This window comes from Oncorhynchus keta, chromosome 22, assembly GCF_023373465.1.
Source record: "Oncorhynchus keta strain PuntledgeMale-10-30-2019 chromosome 22, Oket_V2, whole genome shotgun sequence".
NCBI lineage: Eukaryota > Metazoa > Chordata > Actinopteri > Salmoniformes > Salmonidae > Oncorhynchus > Oncorhynchus keta.
In genome coordinates, this window is record NC_068442.1 from 53,857,769 (window position 1) to 53,870,947 (window position 13,179).

Consider the following 13,179-nt stretch of genomic DNA (forward strand, 5'->3'; position numbering starts at 1 on the left):
TTGTCTAGGTGGGAAAGGGCAGTGTGGAGTGAAACATAGTTCCTGTGGATCTGTTGGGGCGGTATGAAAATTTGAGTGGATCTAGGGGTTTCTGGGACAATGGTGTTGATGTGAGCCATGACCAGCCTTTCAAATCACTTCATGGCTACAGACGTGAGTGCTACGCGTCAGTAGTAATATAGGCAGGTTACCTTCGTGTTCTTGGGCACTGGTACTATGGTGGTCTGCTTAAAACATGTTGGTATTACAGACTCGGACAGGGAGAGGTTTAAAATGTCAGTGAAGACACTTGCCAGTTGGTCAGCGCATGTCCCGGTAATCCGTCTGGCCCTGCGGCCTTGTGAATCACACAATGCTCACATCCACATTCACTTAGTACTCTAGAGCTCTGTCAGAGTGACCATCGGGTTCTTGGTCACCTCCCTGACCAAGGCCCTTCTCCCCCGGTTGCTCAGTTTGGCCGGGCGGACAGATCTAGAAAGAGTCTTCTTCCATTTTAGAATGATGGAGGTCACTATGTTCTTGGGGACCTTCAATGCTGAAGACATGTTTTGGTACCCTACCCCAGATCTGTGCCTCGATACAATCCTGTCTCGGAGCTCTACGGACAACTCCTTCGACCTCATGGCTTGATGTTTGCTCGGACATGCATTGTCAACTGTGGGACCTTATATAGACAGGTGTGTGCCTTTCCAAATCATGTCCAATCAAATGAATTTACCACAGATAGACGCCAATCAAGTTGTAGAAACATCAAGGATGGTCAATGGAAACAGGATGCACCTGAGCTCCATTTAAAAGTCTCATAGCAAAGGGTCTGAATAGTTATGTAAATAAGGTATTTCGTTTTTTTATTTTTAACATTTCTTAAAACCTGTTTTTGCGTTGTCATTATGGGGCATTGTTAGTAGATTGCTGGAATGTCCACCAAAGCTGTTGCCAGATAATTTAAATGTTAATTTATCTATCATAAGCCGCCTCCAACTCATTTTAGAGAATTTGTTAGCACGTCCAACCGGGCTCGCAACTGCAGAAGATGTGTATGACGTTGCATGGGTGAGCGGTATGCTGATGTCGACGTTGGGTTATGGTATGGACCCCGCAGTGGGGTTATGGTATGGACCCCGCAGTTGGGTTATGGTATGGACCCCGCAGTGGGGTTATGGTATGGACCCCGCAGTTGGGTTATGGTATGGACCCCGCAGTGGGGTTATGGTATGGACCCTGCAGTGGGGTTATGGTATGGACCACGTTGGCAGTGGGGTTATGGTATGGACCCCGCAGTGGGGTTATGGTATGGACCCTGCAGTGGGGTTATGTTATGGACCACGTTGGCAGTGGGGTTATGGTATGAACCACGTTGGCAGTGGGGTTATGGTATGGACCCTGCAGTGGGGTTATGGTATGGACCCCGCAGTGGGGTTATGGTATGGACCCCGCAGTGGGGTTATGGTATGGACCCCGCAGTGGGGTTATGGTATGGACCCCGCAGTGGGGTTATGGTATGGACCCCGCAGTGGGGTTATGGTATGGACCCTGCAGTGGGGTTATGGTATGGACCCCGCAGTGGGGTTATGGTATGGACCCTGCAGTGGGGTTATGGTATGGACCCTGCAGTGGGGTTATGGTATGGACCCTGCAGTGGGGTTATGGTATGGACCCCGCAGTGGGGTTATGGTATGGACCCCGCAGTGGGGTTATGGTATGGACCCTGCAGTGGGGTTATGTTATGGACCCTGCAGTGGGGTTATGGTATGGACCCCGCAGTGGGGTTATGGTATGGACCCTGCAGTGGGGTTATGGTATGGACCCCGCAGTGGGGTTATGGTATGGACCCTGCAGTGGGGTTATGGTATGGACCCCGTTGGCAGTGGGGTTATGGTATGGACCCCGTTGGCAGTGGGGTTATGGTATGGACCCTGCAGTGGGGTTATGGTATGGACCACGTTGGCAGTGGGGTTATGGTATGGACCCTGCAGTGGGGTTATGGTATGGACCCTGCAGTGGGGTTATGGTATGGACCCCGTTAGCAGTGGGGTTATGGTATGGACCCCGCAGTGGGGTTATGGTATGGACCCCGTTAGCAGTGGGGTTATGGTATGGACCCTGCAGTGGGGTTATGGTATGGACCCCGTTAGCAGTGGGGTTATGGTATGGACCCTGCAGTGGGGTTATGGTATGGACCACGTTGGCAGTGGGGTTATGGTATGGACCCTGCAGTGGGGTTATGGTATGGACCCTGCAGTGGGGTTATGGTATGGACCCCGTTAGCAGTGGGGTTATGGTATGGACCCCGCAGTGGGGTTATGGTATGGACCCCGTTAGCAGTGGGGTTATGGTATGGACCCTGCAGTGGGGTTATGGTATGGACCCCGTTGGCAGTGGGGTTATGGTATGTACCCTGCAGTGGGGTAATGGTATGGACCATGTTGGCAGTGGGGTTATGGTATGGACCACGTTGGCAGTGGGGTTATGGTATGGACCCTGCAGTGGGGTTATGGTATGAACCACGTTGGCAGTGGGGTTATGGTATGGACCCTGCAGTGGGGTTATGGTATGGACCCCGCAGTGGGGTTATGGTATGGACCCTGCAGTGGGGTTATGGTATGGACCCCGCAGTGGGGTTATGGTATGGACCACGTTGGCAGTGGGGTTATGGTATGGACCCTGCAGTGGGGTTATGGTATGAACCACGTTGGCAGTGGGGTTATGGTATGGACCCTGCAGTGGGGTTATGGTATGGACCCCGCAGTGGGGTTATGGTATGGACCCTGCAGTGGGGTTATGGTATGGACCCCGCAGTGGGGTTATGGTATGGACCCCGCAGTGGGGTTATGGTATGGACCACGTTGGCAGTGGGGTTATGGTATGGACCCTGCAGTGGGGTTATGGTATGGACCCCGTTGGCAGTGGGGTTATGGTATGGACCACGTTGGCAGTGGGGTTATGGTATGGACCCTGCAGTGGGGTTATGGTATGGACCCCGCAGTGGGGTTATGGTATGGACCCTGCAGTGGGGTTATGGTATGGACCCTGCAGTGGGGTTATGGTATGGACCCCGTTGGCAGTGGGGTTATGGTATGGACCCCGCAGTGGGGTTATGGTATGGACCCTGCAGTGGGGTTATGGTATGGACCCCGCAGTGGGGTTATGGTATGGACCCCGCAGTGGGGTTATGGTATGGACCCCGTTGGCAGTGGGGTTATGGTATGGACCCTGCAGTGGGGTTATGGTATGGACCCCGTTGGCAGTGGGGTTATGGTATGAACCACGTTGGCAGTGGGGTTATGGTATGGACCCCGTTGGCAGTGGGGTTATGGTATGGACCCCGTTGGCAGTGGGGTTATGGTATGGACCCTCCAGTGGGGTTATGGTATGGACCCTGCAGTGGGGTTATGGTATGGACCCTGCAGTGGGGTTATGGTATGGACCCCGTTGGCAGTGGGGTTATGGTATGGACCCTGCAGTGGGGTTATGGTATGGACCCTGCAGTGGGGTTATGGTATGGACCCTGCAGTGGGGTTATGGTATGGACCCTGCAGTGGGGTTATGGTATGGACCCTGCAGTGGGGTTATGGTATGGACCCTGCAGTGGGGTTATGGTATGGACCCTGCAGTGGGGTTATGGTATGGACCCTGCAGTGGGGTTATGGTATGGACCCCGTTGGCAGTGGGGTTATGGTATGGACCCTGCAGTGGGGTTATGGTATGGACCCCGTTGGCAGTGGGGTTATGGTATGAACCACGTTGGCAGTGGGGTTATGGTATGGACAGGTATAAGCTCCGGGCAACGAACACAGTTGCATTTTATCGATGGCAATTTAAATGCACAAAAATACCTTGATGAAATCTTGAGACCCATTTTTTTTTTTAAAGATATGTGACCAACAGATGCATATCTGTATTCCAGGTCAAGTGAAATCCATAGATTAGGGCCCAATGTATTTATTTAAATTCACAGATTTTCCTCATATTAAGGGGGTTTTCACATGAAATACAATTCCATGGTGTTGTTTCCATACGGTACCATGACTTGAAAACCACCGAAGGAATATGTCTGGCGATTGACGAGATGCCTTGTGATCTGCTACGTGTAAAATAAGAATTGTCTACCACACGTAACATTTGAAGAATAGTCTTTGCTTATGACAAATAAAAATGTCCATCCTATGTTTCTGGTAACGGAACATGCTAGTCTTCTATTAAAATGAATACAATTCACACGTCATTTAAATACATAGAAATGCAATACCTTTATTTTACATGCATACATCTATACCTGTACAACAAGTTGAATGCAGTTTTTAAAACTAGAAAAAAAAAGCCCAAAATCCCAAAACAAAACTGAAGATTTACAGCTCGAGCAAATGATGAATTTATGTCATAAGGTGAAAAGTTTTTTTTTTTTTTTTTTTTTTTTTAAACACACACAAAATAAAAACTAGGACTACTAGTGCTTGTCCTTGAGTTGTACCTTTTTGATATAAACAGAACTGGGCTGAATAGAAATGAATTCAGATAGAGAAGAGATAGAGAAGGCACCTTCAGTACACAGTGTATGTACAAACAACATCCCGATACACCTGTTTTACTGTAGCTTCTAGTACAATGACAACTGGGAACGTTCACTTAAAACAATAAACTATAACACATCCATACAAATACATTTGGAAGCAAAAATATCTTCTTGGTCCATACTCAAAGCAGTACCTCGAAATGCAATGTTTTTAAAAATTTTAATTCTAGATTGACTCTGCCAGCAGAGGTCAACCCAGATATAGTTCAAATGCATTACACAGGCTGTCACAATTACTTCCCACTTCATTGATTGGTAACTATTGGTAACAGTAGTAACTATGTCATTATGCGTCATTCTGTCCGCTTAGATCGCCAGTCCTTCTGGAGTTCAGAATTGTTTTTGTTTTTGTTGTGACATGAAAAGGGTCAAATATACATGGACTAACATGTACATCTAAATTAGAAAAAATGTATAGAAAAATGGTCAATCTTTATTACAGCCAGAAATACCATTTACCTTAAAAAATATACTACCACCCATCCAATCGAAAAATGTCAATACTTTTCAGAAAAGCGATTTCATATAAAATACTGTTATCCTCTAACTGGATTTATGTAACACTCCATCCTTTTCCCCCTCTCTCTCTCTCAACAAAATAAAGATTTTTATAGACCCTTCAAAGCTTATATATTAAAAAAAAAAAAAAAAAAACAACACTCCCAGCACAATTATATCTATACGTTTTTTATATAAGAAACAATAAAATTGACTAAGATACCATAGATGGTACTACGTTCACATGTTAGAGGACACCCGTTTCGAATGGCACATACACTGCCATGTTACTGAACCATCACCTGATCGAACACCCCCCCATCACCTGATCGAACACACCCCCCCATCACCTGATCGAACACCCCCATCACCTGATCGAACACCCCCCATCACCTGATCGAACACAGTGTGGCACTACAATTTTGGGATGATTGTACGCGTTTGGCCGGGGGTCATTGAATGCCGTGGTCAAGATTGGCCCGTCTGTTAGACTATCTGCCCGCTCGGGTTCAGCACGCCTTGGTCGGGTCTGTTGGCAGCTCTGTGGTAGACATGCGGTACTGGATCTTGGTGTTGGTAATTGCTCCGTGTTTCTGTCTGAGGTGCAATCGAAGCTGACTCTTGTGGCGAAAGTGCAAGTTGCATTTCTCGCACTGAAAAAAAAAAATTATATAAGAAAAATGATTTGCTCCGTTTTCTGTCCTGTGTCTATAAAATGTTCTCTAGTTTAATAGCAGACACATATGGATTTCAACACACACACACTACTCTCTCAGGTACATTACTCGCACACACACACACAGGTACATTACACACACACACACACACAGGTACATTACACACACAGGTACATTACTCTCTCAGGTACATTACTCGCACAAACACACACAGGTACATTACACACACAGGTACATTACACACACACACACACACACACACACACACACACACACACACACACACACACACACACACACACACACACACACACACACACACACACACACACACACGCACGCACGCACACACACATTACACACACACACAGGTACATTACACACACACACACACACACACCCACACACACACACACACACACACACACACTTACATGATAGGGCTTTTCTCCTGTGTGTATGCGCAGGTGACTCTTCAGCGTCTGCAGGTGACGGAAGCGCGTTCCACAGATCTCACACGGGTATGGCTTCTCCCCGGTGTGGATCAGCACATGGGCACGGAGATGGGCAACCTGACCATGACAACAACATTATGAGACAACTGGGTCGGTGTGGTGGTGAGTGATCACAGCATCTATCCCAAGCCATTTTGGGGGGTAAAATTGAGATTAATGGGGGAAACTGAGAAAGAGGGTAATGTAGCGTAGAGGGAGAGGGGGGTCGTACCCACACTGGGCCAGCCTCAGGCAGGAAGCAACAAATAACAGCATTGTATTCCCTCTGTAACTTGTTGAAACCAGACACAAAGACGCGGCTCACCTGCACGAATCGAGCTCCGCATGTCTCACATTTGTATGGCTTTTCTCCTGAGTGGATACGAGTGTGGGTCTTGAGGTTAGCTGGTCTGTTGAACTGAGCACCACAGATGTTGCAGCGATACGGCTTCTCTCCTGCAACGCAACAACATACAGAACAAACCGTCAGCTACCAAACTTTATCTGAAATGGACTTATGGGTTATCTGACAGATCAAAATGACGTGATGGATTTAGCAAGCTGGCAAATTTAGCATCTGTGGCCAGGGGGGCTGCAAGCAAAATAAACTAAATAAGCAAAATAAACTAAGCACAGTGATTGAGAAAACCATCTTGAAAGCCTGTATGAACCTGTATGGACAGTCTTGTGGCTGGCGAGGTTTCCTTTGTAGCGAAAAGCAGCCTGACAACGGTCGCACTTGTATGGCTTATCACTGTGGGCCTGCAGCACGTGGCGCTTCAGGGTTTCGTCTTCCGCAAACTTGGAGTCACATTCGTTACAAAAGAACGTACCATTTTCTGTAAGACAGATCGGAAACAATCAATCAGGATTAGGACTGTTTTATAAGCAGCCAGAGAGACTGGCCATTAGGACTGTTAGGACACAACCTTGTGAAGACCTACAGAAAACGTTTGACCTCTGTCATTGTCAACAAAGGGTATATAACAAAGTATTGAGATAAACTTTTGTTATTGACCAAATACTTATTTTCCACCATAATTTGCAAATAAATTCATAAATTCCTTATATCCCCTATATAGTGCACTACTTTCCTTATATAGTGCACTACTTTCCTTATATAGTGCACTACCTTCCTCATATAGTGCACTACTTTCCTTATATCCCTTATATAGTGCACTACTTTCCTTATATCCCTTATATAGTGCACTACTTTCCTTATATCCCTTATATAGTGCACTACTTTCCTCATATAGTGCACTACTTTCCTTATATCTCCGATATAGTGCACTACCTTCCTCATATAGTGCACTACTTTCCTTATATCTCCGATATAGTGCACTACTTTCCTTATATCTCCTATATAGTGCACTACTTTCCTTATATCCCCTATATAGTGGACTACCTTCCTTATATCCCCTATATAGTGCACTACTTTACTCATATCCCCTATATAGTGCACTACTTTCCTTATATAGTGCACTACTTTCCTTATATCCCCTATATAGTCCACTACTTTCCTTATATAGTGCACTACTTTCCTCATATAGTGCACTACATTCCTTATATCCCCTATATAGTGCACTACTTTCCTTATATCCCCTATATAGTGCACTACTTTCCTTATATCCCCTATATAGTGCACTACTTTCCTCATATAGTGCACTACTTTCCTTATATCCCCTATATAGTGCACTACTTTCCTTATATCCCCTATATAGTGCACTACTTTCCTTATATCCCCTATATAGTGCACTACTTTCCTCATATAGTGCACTACTTTCCTTATATAGTGCACTACTTTCCTCATATCCCTATATAGTGCACTACTTTCCTTATATCCCCTATATAGTGCACTACTTTCCTTATATCTCCTATATAGTGCACTACCTTCCTCATATAGTGCACTACTTTTTATATCTCCGATATAGTGCACTACTTTCCTTATATCTCCGATATAGTGCACTACTTTCCTTATATCTCCTATATAGTGCACTACTTTCCTTATATCCCCTATATAGTGGACTACCTTCCTTATATCCCTATATAGTGCACTACTTTACTCATATCCCTATATAGTGCACTACTTTCCTAATATAGTGCACTACTTTCCTTATATCCCCTATATAGTGCACGACTTTCCTTATATAGTGCACTACTTTCCTCATATAGTGCACTACATTCCTTATATCCCCTATATAGTGCACGACTTTCCTTATATAGTGCACTACTTTCCTCATATAGTGCACTACGTTCCTTATATCCCCTATATAGTGCACTACTTTACTCATATCCCTATATAGTGCACTACTTTCCTAATATAGTGCACTACTTTCCTTATATCCCCTATATAGTGCACTACTTTCCTTATATAGTGCACTACTTTCCTTATATAGTGCACTACTTTCCTTATATAGTGCACTACTTTCCTTATATAGTGCACTACTTTCCTTATATCCCCTATATAGTGCACTACTTTCCTTATATCCCCTATATAGTGCACTACTTTCCTTATATAGTGCACTACTTTCCTTATATCCCCTATATAGTGCACTACTTTCCTTATATCCCCTATATAGTGCACTACTTTCCTTATATAGTCCACTACTTTCCTTATATCCCCTATATAGTCCACTACTTTCCTTATATAGTGCACTACTTTCCTTATATAGTGCACTACTTTCCTTATATAGTGCACTACTTTCCTCATATAGTGCACTACTTTCCTCATATAGTGCACTACTTTCCTCATATCCCCTATATAGTGCACTACTTTCCTTATATCCCCTATATAGTGCACTACTTTCCTTATATCCCCTATATAGTGCACTACTTTCCTTATATAGTCCACTACTTTCCTTATATAGTGCACTGCATTCCTTATATCTCCTATATAGTGCACTACTTTCCTTATATAGTGCACTACTTTCCTTATATCCCTATATAGTGCACTACTTTCCTTATATCCCTTATATAGTGCACTACTTTCCTTATATAGTGCACTACTTTCCTCATATCCCCTATATAGTGCACTACTTTCCTTATATCCCTTATATAGTGCACTACTTTCCTTATATAGTGCACTACTTTCCTTATATCCCCTATATAGTGCACTACTTTCCTTATATCCCCTATATAGTGCACTACTTTCCTTATATAGTGCACTACTTTCCTCATATAGTGCACTACTTTCCTTATATAGTGCACTACTTTCCTTATATAGTGCACTACTTTCCTTATATCCCCTATATAGTGCACTACTTTCCTTATATCCCCTATATAGTGCACTACTTTCCTTATATCCCCTATATAGTGCACTACTTTCCTTATATCCCCTATATAGTGCACTACTTTCCTTATATAGTCCACTACTTTCCTTATATAGTGCACTACTTTCCTCATATAGTGCACTACTTTCCTCATATAGTGCACTACTTTCCTTATATCCCCTATATAGTGCACTACTTTCCTTATATCCCCTATATAGTGCACTACTTTCCTTATATCCCCTATATAGTGCACTACTTTCCTTATATAGTCCACTACTTTCCTTATATAGTGCACTACTTTCCTCATATAGTGCACTACTTTCCTTATATAGTGCACTACTTTCCTTATATAGTGCACTACTTTCCTCATATAGTGCACTACTTTCCTTATATAGTGCACTACTTTCCTTATATAGTGCACTACTTTCCTCATATCCCCTATATAGTGCACTACTTTCCTCATATAGTGCACTACTTTCCTTATATAGTGCACTACTTTCCTCATATAGTCCACTACTTTCCTCATATAGTCCACTACTTTCCTTATATAGTCCACTACTTTCCTTATATAGTCCACTACTTTCCTTATATAGTGCACTACTTTCCTTATATCCCCTATATAGTGCACTACTTTCCTTATATCCCCTATATAGTGCACTACTTTCCTTATATCCCCTATATAGTGCACTACTTTCCTTATATAGTGCACTACTTTCCTTATATAGTGCACTACTTTCCTCATATCCCCTATATAGTGCACTACTTTCCTCATATAGTGCACTACTTTCCTCATATAGTGCACTACTTTCCTTATATAGTGCACTACTTTCCTCATATAGTGCACTACTTTCCTCATATAGTGCACTACTTTCCTCATATAGTGCACTACTTTCCTCATATAGTGCACTACTTTCCTTATATAGTGCACTACTTTCCTCATATAGTGCACTACTTTCCTCATATAGTGCACTACTTTCCTTATATCTCCTATATAGTGCACTACTTTCCTTATATCCCCTATATAGTCCACTACTTTCCTCATATAGTGGACTACTTTCATTATATAGTGCACTACTTTCCTCATATAGTGCACTACTTTCCTTATATAGTGCACTACTTTCCTCATATAGTGGACTACTTTCCTTATATAGTGCACTACTTTCCTTATATAGTGCACTACTTTCCTCATATAGTGCACTACTTTCATTATATAGTCCACTACTTTCCTTATATAGTGCACTACTTTCCTCATATAGTGCACTACTTTCCTCATATAGTGCACTACTTTCCTCATATAGTGCACTACTTTCCTCATATAGTGCACTACTTTCCTCATATAGTCCACTACTTTCCTCATATAGTGCACTACTTTCCTTATATAGTGCACTACTTTCCTCATATAGTGCACTACTTTCCTCATATAGTGCACTACTTTCCTCATATAGTGCACTACTTTCATTATATAGTCCACTACTTTCCTCATATAGTGCACTACTTTCCTCATATAGTGCACTACTTTCCTTATATCCCCTATATAGTGCACTACATTCCTCATATAGTGCACTACTTTCCTCATATAGTGCACTACTTTCCTTATATCCCTATATAGTGCACTACATTCCTCATATAGTGCACTACTTTCCTCATATAGTGCACTACTTTCCTCATATAGTGCACTACTTTCCTCATATAGTGCACTACTTTCCTTATATAGTGCACTACTTTCCTCATATAGTGCACTACTTTCCTCATATAGTCCACTACTTTCCTCATATAGTCCACTACTTTCCTCATATAGTGCACTACTTTCCTTATATAGTCCACTACTTTCCTTATATAGTGCACTACTTTCCTCATATAGTGCACTACTTTCCTTATATAGTCCACTACTTTCCTCATATAGTGCACTACTTTCCTTATATAGTGCACTACTTTCATTATATAGTCCACTACTTTCCTTATATAGTCCACTACTTTCCTCATATAGTGCACTACTTTCATTATATAGTGCACTACTTTCCTCATATAGTGCACTACTTTCCTCATATAGTGCACTACTTTCCTCATATAGTGCACTACTTTCCTCATATAGTGCACTACTTTCCTTATATAGTGCACTACTTTCCTCATATAGTGCACTACTTTCCTTATATAGTCCACTACTTTCCTCATATAGTGCACTACTTTCCTTATATAGTGCACTACTTTCCTTATATAGTGCACTACTTTCCTTATATCTCCTATATAGTGCACTACTTTCCTCATATAGTGCACTACTTTCCTTATATCCCCTATATAGTGCACTACTTTCCTTATATAGTGCACTACTTTCCTTATATCCCCTATATAGTGCACTACTTTCCTTATATAGTGCACTACTTTCCTTATATCCCCTATATAGTGCACTACTTTCCTTATATCCCCTATATAGTGCACTACTTTCCTTATATAGTCCACTACTTTCCTTATATAGTGCACTACTTTCCTTATATAGTGCACTACTTTCCTTATATAGTGCACTACTTTCCTCATATAGTGCACTACTTTCCTTATATCCCCTATATAGTGCACTACTTTCCTTATATAGTCCACTACTTTCCTTATATCCCCTATATAGTGCACTACTTTCCTTATATAGTCCACTACTTTCCTTATATCCCCTATATAGTGCACTACTTTCCTTATATCCCCTATATAGTCCACTACTTTCCTCATATAGTCCACTACTTTCCTTATATAGTCCACTACTTTCCTTATATAGTGCACTACTTTCCTTATATAGTGCACTACTTTCATTATATAGTGCACTACTTTCCTTATATAGTGCACTACTTTCCTTATATCCCCTATATAGTGCACTACTTTCCTTATATAGTCCACTACTTTCCTTATATCCCCTATATAGTGCACTACTTTCCTTATATAGTCCACTACTTTCCTTATATCCCCTATATAGTGCACTACTTTCCTTATATAGTCCACTACTTTCCTTATATAGTCCACTACTTTCATTATATAGTCCACTACTTTCCTCATATAGTGGACTACTTTCCTTATATAGTGGACTACTTTCATTATATAGTCCACTACTTTCCTTATATAGTCCACTACTTTCCTTATATAGTCCACTACTTTCATTATATAGTCCACTACTTTCATTATATAGTCCACTACTTTCCTTATATAGTGCACTACTTTCCTCATATAGTGCACTACTTTCATTATATAGTCCACTACTTTCCTTATATAGTGCACTACTTTCCTCATATCCCCTATTTAGTGCACTACTTTCCTCATATAGTGCACTACTTTCCTTATATAGTGCACTACTTTCCTTATATAGTGCACTACTTTCGTCATATAGTGCACTACTTTCCTTATATCTCCTATATAGTGCACTACTTTCCTTATATCTCCTATATAGTGCACTACTTTCCTTATATCCCCTATATAGTGCACTACTTTCCTTATATAGTGCACTAGTTTCCTCATATAGTGCACTACTTTCCTCATATAGTGCACTACTTTCCTTATATCCCCTATATAGTGCACTACTTTCCTCATATAGTGCACTACTTTCCTTATATCCCCTATATAGTGCACTACTTTCCTTATATCCCCTATATAGTGCACTACTTTCCTTATATCCCCTATATAGTGCACTA

The 13,179-nt window shown here is 42.2% G+C and overlaps 1 protein-coding gene across 2 annotated transcripts in view; it reads right to left on the reverse strand.

Moving 5' to 3' along the window:
- Positions 1-5,527: 5,527 nt before the first annotated feature.
- bcl6aa (BCL6A transcription repressor a) overlaps positions 5,528-13,179 on the reverse strand; it is a 30,135-nt gene continuing 22,483 nt past the window's right edge. For both annotated transcript variants that reach the window (XM_052475645.1, XM_052475646.1), the window contains exons 6-9: positions 6,917-7,084; positions 6,571-6,701; positions 6,186-6,323; positions 5,528-5,727 (exon numbers count right to left, since the gene is read on the reverse strand). In XM_052475645.1, coding sequence (XP_052331605.1) covers positions 5,584-5,727; positions 6,186-6,323; positions 6,571-6,701; positions 6,917-7,084 — 581 coding nt within the window. In that variant the 3' untranslated portion in view covers positions 5,528-5,583. The remainder of the gene's footprint in view (positions 5,728-6,185; positions 6,324-6,570; positions 6,702-6,916; positions 7,085-13,179) is intronic.